Source organism: Numenius arquata, chromosome 2, assembly GCF_964106895.1.
Source record: "Numenius arquata chromosome 2, bNumArq3.hap1.1, whole genome shotgun sequence".
Taxonomy (NCBI): domain Eukaryota; kingdom Metazoa; phylum Chordata; class Aves; order Charadriiformes; family Scolopacidae; genus Numenius; species Numenius arquata.
This window is the reverse complement of record NC_133577.1, coordinates 21631779-21647809: the sequence shown is the minus strand read 5'-3', so window position 1 is coordinate 21647809 and position 16031 is coordinate 21631779. Positions and strand designations below refer to the sequence as shown.

Genomic DNA, 16031 nt, shown 5'->3' with positions numbered 1-16031 from the left:
TGTAGCTCTGGGTTGCTCCAAACAAGTTAGTGGTAGAAGTACTATAATGTCAAGTGACAAAGTCTGTATAAAAAGAGGAATAACTACAAAAGAATGTGTAGTGAGGAGTATAGCACAGAGTGCTTAAAGACACATCAAAAGAGGTACTTAAAGACTCTGCTTAGAAGACCTAACTCTTTCTACTTGAGTTTAAAAGCTTCCTTACTTTCTCCTACCCAATCTAAATTACAGAGAAGGCAACTTACAATGGCTGTCTACACCAGTGGTCACAGAAAACAAAACTTAAAATCTATCCATGTGTCTCCTTTAGGAAGCATTCAAGCTCCACCAGTATGCAGAACAGTGAGTTCAGCTGGTCTCAAAGAGGAAAAGAAAAGCAATAGCCACACCAAAATGGCTTAAACAAACATAACATTTTGTTTTCTTTATAGAAATTATCACTTGGCTTCGGCCACATCCTCCTGTCTCTAGAACCAATGTCTGGGGGATAAAGGGCTCCAGGGTACACTACGCAAGCAAGGGAAGCACCAGAGTAGGAGACCTATTCCTCACTCCCACCAACAGAGGTGAGGGAGGAGAAGCGAGAACATTCCTTAAATGCTTGCCACAAAGAATCGGGCCCATTATTCAGTACATTAGCCTCTAAACTTCCACTAGGCAGCAGGAGCAGAGATGCATTCACACCTCAGTCCCGAGAAAATGCTCACTCAAAACTCTGCAAGGAGAGCTGACAACCCCAAAGTTCAACCTTCACCCAAACAGAAGGTTGATTAATCATGAGTTAACCAAACCCGTGGATAAGTATCACTCCTATTAGATCTGAAACTCAAATTTTGTTGAACTGCATGCTGCATTCGTTCCAGCTTTTTAAAGCTAAATTTGATGTGGTGGGTGTGACAAGTTGTTCACATATTGGATCTCCTACGTGCTCAGATCTGGAGCATCAGCTGGAGCGGGTGTGGGTGAGCAGCATGGTCAGCGGCATCTGGCCACCACTTTGATGTGTTAGAAGTACCAGCTGTCATCTTGATGTGACACTATGAATGCAATAACACAGAGTCTGTTTTCACATGGCCTTGTCTCTCAACATTGACTAGCTTTTTCTTCGCAGGAGGTGCTGTTAGAGCCTACAAGCTCTTCTCACTACAAATGTGCTGTCTAATAAGGATTGAATTCAAGCAAGCCATCTTTCAGCAAGGAAAATTCAAAAGGCTGTCACCCTCATCTGCTATTTTTGCACCTCTTTGTAAATGAGAACTCAATACCTGGAAAACCTTTACCTTCTCCTCCCGCAGAAATGAACCTGGGCACATTGGGCAGAGCAAAACCACAAAAAATTCTGGCTTACTAAGCAGCAAAATTTGAACAATGAACCCCTGCCCCAGACTACCTGCAATTTTAACAGGAACAGTGGAGACATGGTGCCCAGCAGAGCCTAGAAGAATAAAAAAAGGAAGTTTCATAATGGCTAAGAACATGATGTTAAAATGTGAAGTATTGGTAGGATCTATATTAAGACGCAAGAGAAACATTCATTTTTATGACAGCAAAGGATTCTAGGAAGCGAAACACAATTAGAGAAACTATAAATGCTGTAGCAGAGAAGAGCAGGTTAGGAAAAGGTTATACTACAGATTAAAAGGATTCAGTAGAAATGGAAAGCTTCAAAGTAAAGTTTTGAACAGCTTTTGTTATACTTGCTTCTTGCTCCTTTTCTGATTAAAGTATTGTGCTGAAGCATTCTCCCTTTAGCTGCCCATTTCAGTTTAAAAAGAAAGAATCCTATCTCCCTTTTATCTTCGGAAGAAAGCTGACATTAGAACAATTGGTGGCAAGCTGCTCAATGTCAAGCTGCTCCAGGTCAATACTCAGACCCCTTTTGAGTCAGCCTTTCAGCAAAAGACCTGAAGAAAAGGCACAGTTTGTATTTTAACATTTCACTCACTCCACTGCAATATCTGCCCATAAAATGCTATCAGATGTTTCTGCTTCAACGTACAATACAAATGTCTGCTTTTAGAAAGAAAACTAATGCTCACTTAGTTTCTTTTCATTGATTCAGGGAGTGATAGCCAACAGCCAAAAAGAAAAGAAAAGGAGTTAAAAACTGGTAAAATTTCAACCATATTAACAGTGTTAAGTCCATTTCATGTTCCTAGAAAAATTTCATATTCAGTACCCACTTTGACAGTACCAATTCAAATATATCTATAGCTGAGTATGTTATACCCACCATCTGTCCCAGAAAGCAAGTAGGTGCTTGAACTATAATTTGCACTTGACAGGGCTGAACATGGTTTGTATTTGCCCCAGTTTAGTGGGGACTGCAGGATTAGGTACTTCTGTCTCCACTTTACCCAGATCCTTGACTGAGAGAGGAGTTGTCTGGATGAAGGTAGGTGACTTTGGGAAAGAGATTGTTTTATTTTTTACCAGAACCGAGTGTACAATCAAGACAAATTGGCAAGGCTGGCCTGATCATCTCACTAGACAACAGCTGGATTTGTTGACCAAAATAAACCCTACAAACAATGAACTTTTTTCCTCTAATAAATCTCTCATTCTGCAGAAAAGTATGCAAAACTGACATCTAAACCAGTGGTTTCCTAGGTAGCATTAAGCAGATTTTTAGTTATCTTTAGTGGAGATAGTGACATATTTAGTACCTTTGAACAAAGAACTATAAGACCTTACTTGGAACCCTGTGCAATTTGCCAACAAAGAGTTGATCCAAAGCTGGGAAAGACAGAACTACTACTAGAAGTATGGGTATATTCTTGCAAGGGAAGATTATAAAGAAACCTGTTACTTTCTCATTTTTAGCCTAGGATTTTTTAAAAAAAAAAAAAAAAAAAAGGAGGTGTGGGGGTAAAAGCAAATCTTTCATATATGTACTTGAGGTAAATATCAGGAAAAAAAGAAGACCTAAGTGCCAATAGTACTCTTTGCAAAATTAAACAATTTTACAATGCTTACAAAGAAGTGAAGGAACAACCTTCTGATACCCAGTCCATGAACTGGAGAAACATGGAGTAGACATTGTTATCCTTTCTTGCCAAGACATCTGTTACATGGTCATCAGTTATTGCAGGCGTCCGGACTATGACTTAGGTGGGCCTATTCCAGACTTGCGCTTGTCTTCCTCCACATAGCCATCTTCATCTACAGAGTTTGTGTTGGGATTCAGCTGCTTTGTACCTCAAAAAGAATAATGGACAAAGGCAAGTACAAACCTAGGCACCACTGGACGATGCAGTAACTAAGTGCCTCCCAAGTGTAGTATTGCTAATCTCACATGTATTTGGGTAGTGTTGTATCACACATCCCTGGCATAAGATTAGTGTTTTTAACACACAGAAGGAAGCTCATAATTAGTCATTTGAGTAGAGATACAAGATTCATGGACACACAACTCATTTCCATAGAAGTGAGGGTGAGAACAGTACCCTAAGTAACTGTCAAGTGTGCCTGGGCCACTTTTTGGGGGCAAAGGGAAGGAGGGATTTTCGCCTTAGTGGATCAGAAAGCCTTCTCTGAGCACACAGCTCCTTCCCACAAGCTATACAGCTTCCCCCCTGCTCCCAAAGCTGACGCCAGAGATGCAAGTAGCAAGCCCCAATAGCATAGCACTCCAACATACAATTTGCCACTAAGCAGCTTTCCTAGTGCTTGCATTTATCTTAACCAATCTAAAACAGAGGAGAAGAGCACTGGAAGGGACCTCAGGAAGTCCTTTAGTCCAGACCTCTGTCCCCGTTCAGCACACATACTTGTCAGTCTATCACAACAGCTTAGCACCACTTTCTTTTAGGTTTCCAGTGACACACCTCATGTCTTCTGCAGCACTGCACTGTCTGTTTGAGAGTTTCTATTGTGTACGATCTATTTATTCATCAATTAAATTTATACCTGTTATTCCTTATATTCAGTTTTCAGAGCAGATAAGGCAAATAATTCCCTTTCCTGTAAGAGCTATAAATCAAACGTATGGCCACATAGCTTAAAAATACAATACTGAAAGGTGGTCCAGTTAGCAGATTTTCTGCTTCTCAGTCCTTTCCCTTCACATTTGGCTATTTGCTTCTCACCTGGGTTGGTAACCCAGACTCTCTCTCCTAAATGTCAAGCCAGTCTCATGGCAAGTCTTGTACACTCTGTTTAAATATCTGGGGAGAATGTTTGCCTTTTCACAACAACGTGGCACTGAGTCACAGTTATCTGGTGTTCAGCTTCAACCTCCAGTTCCTTTTCCACCTAAACAGTTCTTCCCCTTCCCCTCCATTTTCCACTTCTCCCATTAGTCACTGCTGCCTTCACACTAGCATTTCTCTCTTGCGCCATGCCCTTTTCACACCCCTGGGCTATTTCAGGCTGTCAAGAACCTTGCAAATTCTCAGCCTGTCCTCCAGTGTACATGGAGTCACTCTCAACTTCATGTTATCTAAGAGTTTAATAAACAAATTCAGTAAGTCCACCTCCATTCAGGAAGGCAGTTTCAAATTCTCATTAAATTAAAAAAAAAAAAAAAACAAACGACCAAAACACAAAAAACAAAATTCTTCCATCAGAACACTTAAGCTTTAGCCAGATCTTTATGCAACACATTTTTGGAGGTACTGGGCCAGACCTTATCAAATTCAAATGGAGACAGAAACAGACATTGGCAGTAATGACAATTTGAGTGAGAATACCTGACAGGGATTAGATGGTATTTATTCACTCAGGTGTTTCTGCATCTGCCTGCTTCTCCCCCCTATACATTTTAATCTCTGCAAGGTTTGTTGCAATAGGTATAGAGTAACACAGAGCACAATGTGAAACTCAGAACTAGCAATGAAGAGGTGGTCCTTGCCTCAAAATTTTGCTTCCAATTCCGTACAGAAAACAAGGAGATAAGTCTGATGGAGAGCACAGTGACCATGGCGGGCCCCAACAAGGCTCAGGTAGCTCCTCGCTATGCACAACCGCTCCAGGTGCCAAAACCACCACAAGCTGGTTTCATGCACAAGAAATAAACACCAAAGGTAATTTGAACCTAAAGGAACTTTCAGGGCACCTATGAAATAGAAAGGTAACAAGAAGACAGCGCTGTCTCCCAGTCGCTTTGTGGCAGCAGCCAGGCTCTCTGTGGCTGAGGGAGGGCTGGCTACCAACAACCAGAGATGTAGGGACAGGGTAAGGAGAGTCCCAAGCCATTGGGAAATGGGCTGGAAGAGCAGCCCAAACATTATTTCTCAACACCTTTTTTGTGGAAAAGACATTATAGAAAGTCATGGCTTTTGCCAAAGAGTTTGTTTCAAGGAGCTGCTGCTGACGCTCCAGGGGCACCACCATGCCTGACCATCTATGCCCGGCTACCTGGCCCAGGACCCCATGTCCACCCCTAGGGCCATCAGCCCCTGCCCCTGCAGGGCCAAGCTCCAGCTCCCCACAGGCCTGCCCTGCCCAGCCATGGACCCACGTCCTGACCCGGCCTCAGTCTGTCCCCAGGGAGGTGCCTGATGCCCGGGGCTGTCTCAGTGCCCTGGGCTGCAATTGTCCTGGCTGGGGTGGTAGGACAGGCCCTGGCTGCCAAGCCCTGCTCTGAGGGACCCCCAGGGGGAGCCCCCACAGCACCCAGCCTGCAGGGAGCCCCCAGGCCCCATGGGGCACTATGACAGGGCTGCTGTAGAGTTTGACAAGCTGTTTTAGACCATCTCTGATGTCAGTTTAAGTGTGAGTCATTACCCAGTAGCACAAAGGCAGATGAAGAAAGGTCTTTTTTGAGAGGGTCATTCCTTATTTATCAAGTACAACCCTGTCAAGCAGAAAGAGCAGGACGTCGTTTACTCCAAAACTCATCATTCTTTTCCCAATGGGGGAGATTTGTGGTACGCTTAAAGCTGCCTCCTTTCCTTATCCTTAAAAGAAATGGCTGAGACTATTTGCAGCAATGTTAGCACCATGAAAATAGCTACAGATCACTCAAAAGCACTACAAGTCTTTGTGCTTAATTTCTTTTAATCTCAAAGACAATGACGAGGGAATTCATGCAGATCTCACAAGTATAAACCTTCAGACATTGTATTTTACTACATAATAGGACAAGTTTATAAGTAAGGAGTAACTACAAAGCCCAAGAAACGAGGAAGTCTTCAGTTCATGGAGGTCTTCTCATTTAGTGATCCCATTCAGGAATACAGACCAGCAAACTAGAAGCCCTTTGAAAGACTAAGAATTTATATCCACCTGTGTATTTATATCCATAATGTAACATATCCAGCATGACAGATATAAAAGCATTTACATTTTTCAAGTTTATCTCGAGAATTTCTTGCTCCAAACTAAAGGTAGTTCATTTTCACCAGGTTGCTGCAGCAAGTGAAGGTTTATGAACCACCACCCTGCCCCCTGGGGAAGGCTGGCCATCTCTTGCCTTGCAGCCCAGTTGAACTGTTTTCCCTGTACTGCGGCAGAATAAGTAATCCTAGATTCCCCATCCCAAATGCCATATGCATAAATGCACGCACGCATGAGTTTCAATACATATAATCTCTTCAAAGTAGTTTTTCAGGGCATGAACTGGTAAGATTGCCTGTACCAGCAGGGTGCATCCAGCAGCAGACAGCACCATGACATCAATGGGAACAGCCACACACCCACACCTACACACTGACCCCAGACCGCACATCTACAAGTGCTAGCCACCAGGAAGTTAGCCAGCATCTACCTTTCAAAAAAAGCAGAGGCAGGGGGGTTGGACTAGATTATCTCCAGAGGTCCCTTCCAACCCCTGTCATTTTGTGATTTTGTGACTATAAGTACTGGATAGTCAGACTTCCCACAACAGTGGATTTTGTAAGTAACTTAAAAAAAGAAAGATATTCTCTTTTTTTTAACTCCAATTTAATCTTTCATACACACCCACCTCTGTGCCATATGTAATCAGAAATGAATCACGGTTACAACAGCAGCTGCTTTAAGTCTGTTTTCTGCTTTTTCTTCACTAGAAATAACACTTCCATTTGTGCCCACTGATGGGCTCACTGTATATTTTATCTCAGTCCAATAATCCTCCTGTGCAATGCAGAGCTAATTCCGCCTAATCCATACAGACATATATGATATTCCTTGCTTCAGCATCTCCTGTGTACCCCTCTCAGACACGATTTTTGCTTCCTTACAGTGTGTCTCATCAACTACTCTTCAGTTTGCCCAGTTTTCAACAGCTGCAGCTTTGTGTTGCTTGCTGAATAGAAGTTGCTTGGTTTTGTTCTTCGTCCTTCTTAATGGCAAACATAGTTTGTTAATACAGGTCATGTGAATCCCTCACGCTGACCAAGAAAGCAAAATTGAAAGCATGTTTTCTATCATGTGCCATTAATACCAGTTGTCCTCAAAGAAAATCAGGAGATAATCCAGGACTAATTTACACAGAGCCAAAAGAAGCTAAGGAGCCTTCCAAGCTTATTTCCCTGCAGCCTCTCAATCAAGGAGCTCTGGCTTCATTTTTAAAAGACCTACTCAGTTATGTGACCATTCACTTTCAGATAGAGTCAGTGACTGACTAACATCTTGTTCTTTAAGGAATATGAAGTGGGAGCTTGGATAAGCTCCTAGAAAGGATGTCTTGCCACAAGGAAGCGAAATGTCAAATGCTAGTACTCTCATGCGTTTGTCTTAGCCATGCATTCCTTTTCAGTCCATCTGTTCTGTTTTCTAATAACATGTCAAATTTTTGGCAGTATTCAGAAGGATGAGGTATTTTAGGGGCTATATTCCACTGACCTCCAGATAAGATATGTAGCTGTATCCACAGTTACCTTCTCTTTGGGAAGCACCTTGTATTTCCAAACTGCTAAATCTATCTGCTTCAAAATTTTGGAAGCTTGAGCATGGGAGTGAAACAAAACATCTACAAGAACAAGCACACCCAAGAGAAATTTCCAGCTTCTTTTAAGTCAGTGGTATCCAGGACAGCTTCCTGTGACCTAGCAGTCTATACAGAATTAGCAAGTCAATTCCACTATTAGCATCCTCATTAGACTCAGCAGAGAAGTTAATTTCATCTCTAGATTGACTTGGAGGTATGCAGTCAAGGAAATTGTTTGCTGTACTGTTTCTGTGATGTTGACAAAAGGACATGAGTAACTGTAGGAACTAATCTACTTCTTTTAAATGACCCCATCAATAGCTGCAAGGGGAAAAGACTCATTTGATGCAGTGACAGATCTAGAAGTAAAATGCTTTTTCTCTGTAAAAGGCTAGACAGTGTCTATGGAGAGCACCTTGATCTGCCGTGCTTACAGACTTTCATGTCTCAAGTACTGACCAAAACTGATTCTGTGTATAAAAGCAGAACAACAATTTTTTCCATGAAGTTTATCAACACTGGGTTATCCCCCAAATGCGTGTTCAATAGCAGAGATATGGGCAAAAGAAAGAAAAGAACACAGATAGCTAAGTTGCACTAAATTTTAGAATCAATAAGGCTGTCGTGTCATGCACTTGCATTGCTTCAGTGATGATGGAAGCAGGAAAATGCACTTTTAACCCAGTAAAACCACTTGAAAAGCAAATTTAGATTTGCTTAAGACACATGAGATATTAAGCCTTTGCATAATTCACTTATTTAGCAAAACTTCAAACCTTTTAAGTCATCCTATAAAAGATCTGCAAAGTATTTGTGTACATCTTTGTGATGTATTTATCATGACAGCATCACAACACTTCTAGGAAGATATAAGTAATTTCTACTTAGAATGCAAGAACAGATTATACAGATACACATTTTTTTCTGGTATTTTCCATGGTTATGCAAGTCAAAAGCAGCTAATTTCTCTGATGACATAAGTAAGCAAGAACAAGCCACATCAGCAGCACTTTATCCACTTACAGTCAGAGAATTTGGCCCGGATATTTCTGAAGCAGAATCTGCCATGAGTGACTAAGAAGCTATCATAGCTTTTCTTCCACTGGAATCTCTAAGTATTGACCTCAATCTAATAAGACTAAAGCCTTCAGATTCAATTCAGGACTTGAACCAAGATCACCACCACTGTGAGATGGCGGCAGGTATATGGCCCTCTTTTACGACCCAGCCTGACCCAAGAGCTCTTCCTCCAAGCTCCCTGCTGCTAAAAGGTTTTCTCCCCTTACTTGTATCACTTTCCTCTCCTTTGATTATTTAACTCTAATGGAATTGTTTAGCTCTGCTAAAACTATTTAGAACACAGGTTAAATGAACAACTCCATGCTATATCAATATATATTGTATCGTATGATTCACTGGAGACTAACTTGAAGGGACTAAATTAATTTTCCTTATTTAACATTATAAATTAACAATACTACTGAAAAAAAATCCAATCAAGAGTGAAGTCTTATCAGCTGACATGCAACTAGACACCTGTGATTAAACATAAGAAAAATCTTTTTTACTGTGAGGCTAGTCACAACCTGAAACTTAAAGCTGTGCTTGTTTCCTTGATTTTAACTGGAACATGCAGGCTTATTTCATCTCTCAGCACACCCTCCCTTGGGCAGAAGATCATCTCTCATATGGCAGCCATGATGGAATAAATGACTGTTTCCCATAACCTGGTCCTTCTGGAAAAAGGAATTTCTCATTAAAAAAAAACCACCACAAAAACAACCCAACCAAAAAAACCCAAGCTACTTTAAATATTCCTTTGAACTTCTTCAAGGTGACAAGGAGAGCCTGATTGCTAGACCTGGTCTTTGCAACTTCTCCCTGAGAGAACGCTGTTCTACTGGAGCATGCTGTAAGTTACCATCTTTGAAGAACACATTTAGTGTTTCAGAGAGATACTCTGGAAGTCCATAAAAAGCTAAAACACTCTCTAAATGCAACTTGAAGAGGAGCTGCTATAGTCTTTCAACAAGGAACATTGTTAACATTTTGCCCTCAGGTCTAGGCTTAAGAACAGGGTTTGGAGGGCATAGAAAATGAAAGAGTTACTTTGATTGGCTGTAACTTTGAGGACTTCATCATTAACTTTTTCTCAGACTTCTCTGCTATTGCTGCCACCTTAAAACATTATCCCTAACAATAGGAAGTACTGTTACACCTGAGGTCCACTTTTCTGATCGCTGAACTATACGCATACAAGAAGCATTGGAACCTAGGAAGAGAACACCAGCCACCCCAATTCAGGAACATGAAGCTGCAGCAATACCAGGGTATTTTCACCTTCTAAGACCCTCCACAAAGAAAGACCAGAACCAATAGTGCCTCTGTGTGTTATGGAACATTTCCTGGCCAGTAACTGAGCTAACAAGAGAAAGCACCACCCAGAGCCACCCACTCTTGAAGGAAGAAAGAGGATACCAATTAAGTCTGAGACAGGAGCAACTAGAAATCAAGGATTTGTGTTGAGTTACTGGCTTGTCACTAAAGTAATAATAGTTGCTGCCTCTCTCCTTTTCAATTATCCTTTCCCTATCCTAGCAGCAATTTGTTCTCTTATTCTTGTGGAATTGCAGAGTCCTGCCCTCAGAGAAAGAGAAGCCAGAGGAGCCCCAGCTATCCCTCCTTCCAGAAGTAAACTACTGTTTGGGCTAAGGTCACACCTTCTTCCCTAGAAGTCTATTTGTAGGGTCACTTCGCAACAAATCAATTCTGCTTCCCCTTCACAGCGAGGTTTGGAGAGAATGAGAAGGGAGATGCCAAAACACACCTTGATCCAACATTTGATCATGGATATCATCACCCTTTTACACATACATGTTGACCTACACACGGACCTGCTGTAGCCAGGCACTCAGGGAAGGCATTTCAGCATCTGCCTCCAAGACAGGGACCAGTGCTGTTTAACATTTTTGTCAGTGACATGAACAGTGGGATTGAGTAACACCCTTAGCAAGTTTGCCAACAACACCAAGGTGTGTGGCACAGTTGACATGCTGAAGGGAAGGGATGCCATCCAGAGGGACCTGGACAGGCTTGAGAGGTGAGCCCGTGTGAACCTCATGAAGTTCAACAAAGCCAAGTGCAAGGTCCTGCATGTGGGCTGGGGCAATCCCAAGCACAAATACAGGCTGGTTGAAGAAAGCATTGAGAGCAGCCCCGAAGAGAAGGACTTGGGGTGATGATGAGAAGCTCAACACGAGCCAACAATGCGTGCTTGCAGCCCGGAAAACCAACCATATCCTGGGCTGCATCAAAAGAAGCATGGCCAGCAGGTCAAGGGAGGTGATTCTGCCCCTCCACTCTGCTCTCGTGAGACCCCACCTGGAGTACTGCATCCAGCACTGGGGTCCCCAGCATAAGAAGGACATGGATTTGTTGTAGCAGGTCCAGAGGAGGGCCACAAAGATGATCAGAGGGCTGGAGCACCTCTCCTATGAAGACAAGCTGAGACAGTTAAGGTTGTTCAGCCTGGAGAAGAGAAGGCTCCGGGGAGACCTTATTGCAGCCTCGCAGTACCTAAAGGGGGCTGGAAAAAAAGGGAGGGACTCTTTATCAGGGAGTGTAGCAATAGGAAGAAGGATAATGGTTTTAACCCGAAAGAGGTTAGATTTAGATTAGATATTAGGAAGAAATTCTTTACTCTGAGGGTGGTAAGACACTGGAAGAGGTTTCCCAGAGAAGCTGTCGATGCCCCTCCCCTGGAAGTGTTCAAGGTCAGGCTGGATGGGTCTTTGTGCAACCTGGTCTAGTGGGAGGTGACCCTGCCCATGGAAGGGGGTTGGAAGAAGATGATCCTTAAGGTCCCTTCCAACCCAAACCTTCTATGATTCTATGACCTCCTATCCACTACTCATATCCCAGTACCTCAGAACTCATGTTACTGCTTTGATATTTGTGACAGGCACTTAAGCTCCCTTGTTTCCTCAGCCTATTTTAATTAGAACTACACAGTGCCACTAGTTACCAGTTTAAAAATCAGGTCACCACAATATGGTTGAGATTTTTCTCAGTAACTAAAGAGAATGATTTCACAGAGTCTCTTAACTGGAAATAACACGAAGTGCCAGCAAGCCATCTGTTCTAACCTCTGTGTTAAAGTTAACAGTTACTTTGGATTTCCACAAAGGAAGTCATCACTTGGGTTTTTTTTACCCTCCAGGGAGTTTAAGCACCCTCTATTTTTATTAAATGGAACAGAAACAATAGTAACTGGAGATCCCTGAAAATGGGCAGGAAACAAAAGTCAGGGACGGAAGCAGCACAGTGTTGCATAGCTATGCCATCCAGTCACTCCTCCCCAGACACAGAAGTCAATCCAGACCTTTCCTGGTCTGTCAGAACCTTGCACAAGGGCAAGGCAGGCGTCACCACAAACACACAGTGACTGACTACAGATTGACTGTACTGAACCATCTAACACTGCCAGCAGCCCCCAGCACATCTGGGATATCTGGGCTTCTGGTATATTTTTGAGATGAAGTATCACTTAGCCTGTCTGTGCTCAGGACTAATTCTAGGGATGGATATAACGCTTTTTTAAGACATCAGTTTAATGCTGAGGCTGGGAAGGGAAAGGTGGTATTAAGTAATTTATTAAAAAAAAAAGAAAAAAAAAAAGGAAGTGATAACATTTTCTATTTCTATTTAGAAACACCACAAGAGTTTTGTAAGTAGCTCTTCAGTTTTTTCTTAGGAGCTTTAACTCAAACGTCTTCCTCCTCTGCATCTTCCCTTTCATGAAGGGGCAGTCTCCCAAATCAAACAGCTTGACACTAGAGTTGATCCTAGTCTGATTCAAGGATTTATTTCCAGCATTGACGTAGACGAAGTCTCTGGAGACTTAAGTCCACAAGGACATTTGTCTTCTGGCATCAGATGATGTCAGGTACTGCCACTAGGATTCTTCTCTTGAGATTTTGACCAAAAGGCTGAACTTGGAACTTTTGGTGCTACCCTAAGGTAAGTTTTATCTCAGTCTCATGAAAGCCTCTTCCTTTTAAGTTCAGAGCCTAGAAAGAAAGGATTCTTACATCCAACACATCTGATCTGAGAGTACAGTTTTGTTAGTGCTCTGTGTCTGACCCTGCATTTCTTGCTTGTACTCCATTAGTGACTGAAAGATGTTCTGTCACTGCAAGGGACACCTGTCTTCACCTTGGTGGAGACCTTTTTCTCAGCGGGTATGGATCAAAGCTCTTGGGTCAGAACAGCATCCAATGAAGTGACAATGGTGCCAGTGCAAGTATGTTAGTGCAACTCCAGTTATGACATATGTGTGGACTAAAACCAGTTGATCTACAAACTAGGATTATAGGAGCTTAGTTATATACAATGCCAAATCAAATCACCATGCTATGAAGAGCATGCAGCATGTATCATCATCATGATCAGAATGAAAGGGCAGCAGCAACCTCTTCTCCATCTATTACTAGAAGGAGATAGAGATTCACAGCAAGATCCATACACCTTCCTCAATGGACATCTGCATCTGCTTCTGACAACCATAAATCAGACTCATTTGTTTCAAAGGAAATATGATTTCCTGAATTAACAGGTCATCAATTTAGTTCTTTTCCAAACCCTAATCCCAGTTCCGTCTATGTTAAAATGGATATTACTATAAAGTCATGATATGAAGGAATCAGCCAGAAAAGGTAGAGAAATTAAGTGATAATTGATACTGAAATAGCATTACACCATGAAGCCTATGGTCCAGAACCTGATCTTAGAAATGCTTATGAATAAGAATCATCACTAAAACTTGCAGAGTTCTTTAAAGAGGCACACCAGCTTGATATTTAAATATTTCACAGTGTCTAGCTATTCCTAGAGGCAAATGCAACTTCTATTTGCACATCTGTGAGAAGCACAACAGAACTTTCTCTGGGCTCCAGTGCTACCTTACTTCCCTACCCCAAGCTCCTTCCTCAAATAGGTTTCTACCTGTCTCACTGCACAAATTTCATCACACTACACCAAGTCTAGCAGCACTTTTCTGCATTTACCTTTTCATAGCAAAATGAAGGAATTAAAACACTACACACAAAAAAACCACTGCTTGAAGACAAGCAAGCTTAAGACATGCAAACTATCAGCTCAGTCGAAGATGACAGCAACCATCACATCCTGTTCCGAGATGCGAATGTGTGGTTTTTCTCATATCTCAGCTCTCCGTAATCATTAATCTCTTCTAGCAAAGCCTTGTTGCAACACAGTCAACTTGGTTGTTGAGGCCTGCGGACAGATACATTGGAATGGCTCTGTAGGAAAACCAGTGGTACCACTTGCTACACAAGCCAGTCCAGAGAGATCTCAGTGCTGTGCGCTGCTGCTAGGTGTCATGCCATGTCAGTTCACTCTGGCCAAAAGCCATGCAAGAAGGGTTAAGGTTAGGGACGGCTCCGCAGAAAGCCTTGCGGCCAGAGGGATTCCTAGTCCCATTTCCAGAGCCCTTCTGCACAGCACATCACCTGCATTGTCCAGATCCGCGGCTTTCCCCACCTGTAAGCAGGGATGAGGAGCCACCTGCCACACCAAAGCACAGCCAACGCCGGGCCTGCGCAGCACACCCTGCTCCGGGGAGAGCCTCCCCGCTTCCCGCGGGGATCCCCGGAGCTGCTGCCGCTCGGGGCACGGCTGCGGCGCCGGGGAGGGGATGCCTGTGACTAAGCACACGCGGCCTCCCCTCGCCCGCCCGCTCACTGCCTCGGCCGGGCTCGCCCCGCACCAGCGGCCTGACCGCAGGGCCGCTCCCGGGAGGGCACCGGGAAGGAGGCACCTGACGTCCCGCCCCGAGGCCAAGGACCGGGCATCAGCCCAGGCCGATGGCCGGGCCCGCAGGTGTTTCCCAGGCCTCAGCGCCGCGCTCCGGGCACCCCCCGCGGGCAGCCCCGCTCCCCGGAGCCGGCCGCAGCGGCCGGGCCCCGCCGCCCCCTGCCCCGGCAGCCCGCCCTCCGCCGTACCGCTGCCATCCTTGAAGTGAGGGGGTGGGACGTCTCGCAGCGACCGGGTCCAGCCCCCCTTCTCCGCTTCCTCCTCCTCCTCCTCCATCGGTCCGGGCCCTCCCGGGACAACGCTGCTGCCTCCGAACTGCCGCTGCCGCCGCCGCTCCGCCGGGGTGGCCGCCGCCCTGGGGGCGCGGCGCCGGGCCGCCCTGCCCCGCGGGCCCGGCCCCTCCAGGCGCCCCTCGTCCTCCTCGTCGTCCTCCTCGTCCTGGGAAGAGGCGGCGGAGCGGGAGTCGGCCGAGGTGCTGTAGAAGGGGTTCCCGCTGCTGTCCTGGCCCGACTCCCCGAAGACGTCGTCGGAGATCTGCAGGCTCTCGTAGCGGGAGCGGGCCGCCTCCAGCAGCGACAGCGCCTTCCTCCGCGCCGGCCCGCCGCCGCCCTCCGCCATCATCTCGGCCGCCGCCAGCAGCCGCCCGCGCTCCCCTCGGCCCGGCTCGGCCGGGTCCTGCGGCCGCAGGCAGCAGCCCAGCAGCAGGAGCGGCTCGGGCACGGCGGTGGGCAGGCAGGGAGTAGGGGGAGCCTCGCCACCGCCGCCGCCGGGGCTGAGCCCTGCCTCCCGCTCCCGCCCGCACCACCCGCCCCTGTGTGTGTGCAGGGACATGGGGGGAAGGAGCCAGCTCAACATCTCCAAGTACCACATCCAGCCAATTACCGCGGCAGTCCGCGCCCGGGAGGTGGGGTTATATGGGCGCCGCGGGCCAGCGCCGGCCGCCCACCGCCCGCCCCGCCGCCCGCCGCCGCTCCGCCCATTTAAAACCACAGCGCCGGCTGCGGCGGAGCCGCCGCTGCGCGCCGCCGCCGGAAGGGGGGTCCCTGCGCCGCGCCCCGGCCCCGGCCCCGGCCCCGGCCCCGACGGGAGCTGTCCGCAGGCCCACGGTGCTGGAGCCGGGCAGAGGCAGGAGCGCTGGCCGCGGTGCCTCTGAGGTCCTGCCAGTAGCGCCCGGTGTGCGGAGAGGGGGGTGAAGGCCTCCCGAGGGCAAGGGACCGCCGAGCGGGGTCTGGCTGCCGACCCCCCGCTTCAGCCGGGGCCTCCCCAGGGAGGAGAAAAGCGCTGAGGTAGGGCCCGGGTGGGTTGGGGCCTCGATGGCATGGCCGGGGCCACACCAGCGTGGCTT

The 16031-nt window shown here is 45.9% G+C and overlaps 1 protein-coding gene across 1 annotated transcript in view; it reads right to left on the bottom strand.

The window, feature by feature from the left end:
- Positions 1-15304, bottom strand: part of PGBD5 (piggyBac transposable element derived 5) — a 68325-nt gene extending 53021 nt beyond the window's left edge. Inside the window, exons 1-2 of the mRNA XM_074144240.1 lie at positions 15038-15304; positions 14875-14956 (exon numbers count right to left, since the gene is read on the bottom strand). Coding sequence (XP_074000341.1) covers positions 14875-14956; positions 15038-15304 — 349 coding nt within the window. The remainder of the gene's footprint in view (positions 1-14874; positions 14957-15037) is intronic.
- Between the last annotated feature and the right edge of the window lie 727 nt (positions 15305-16031).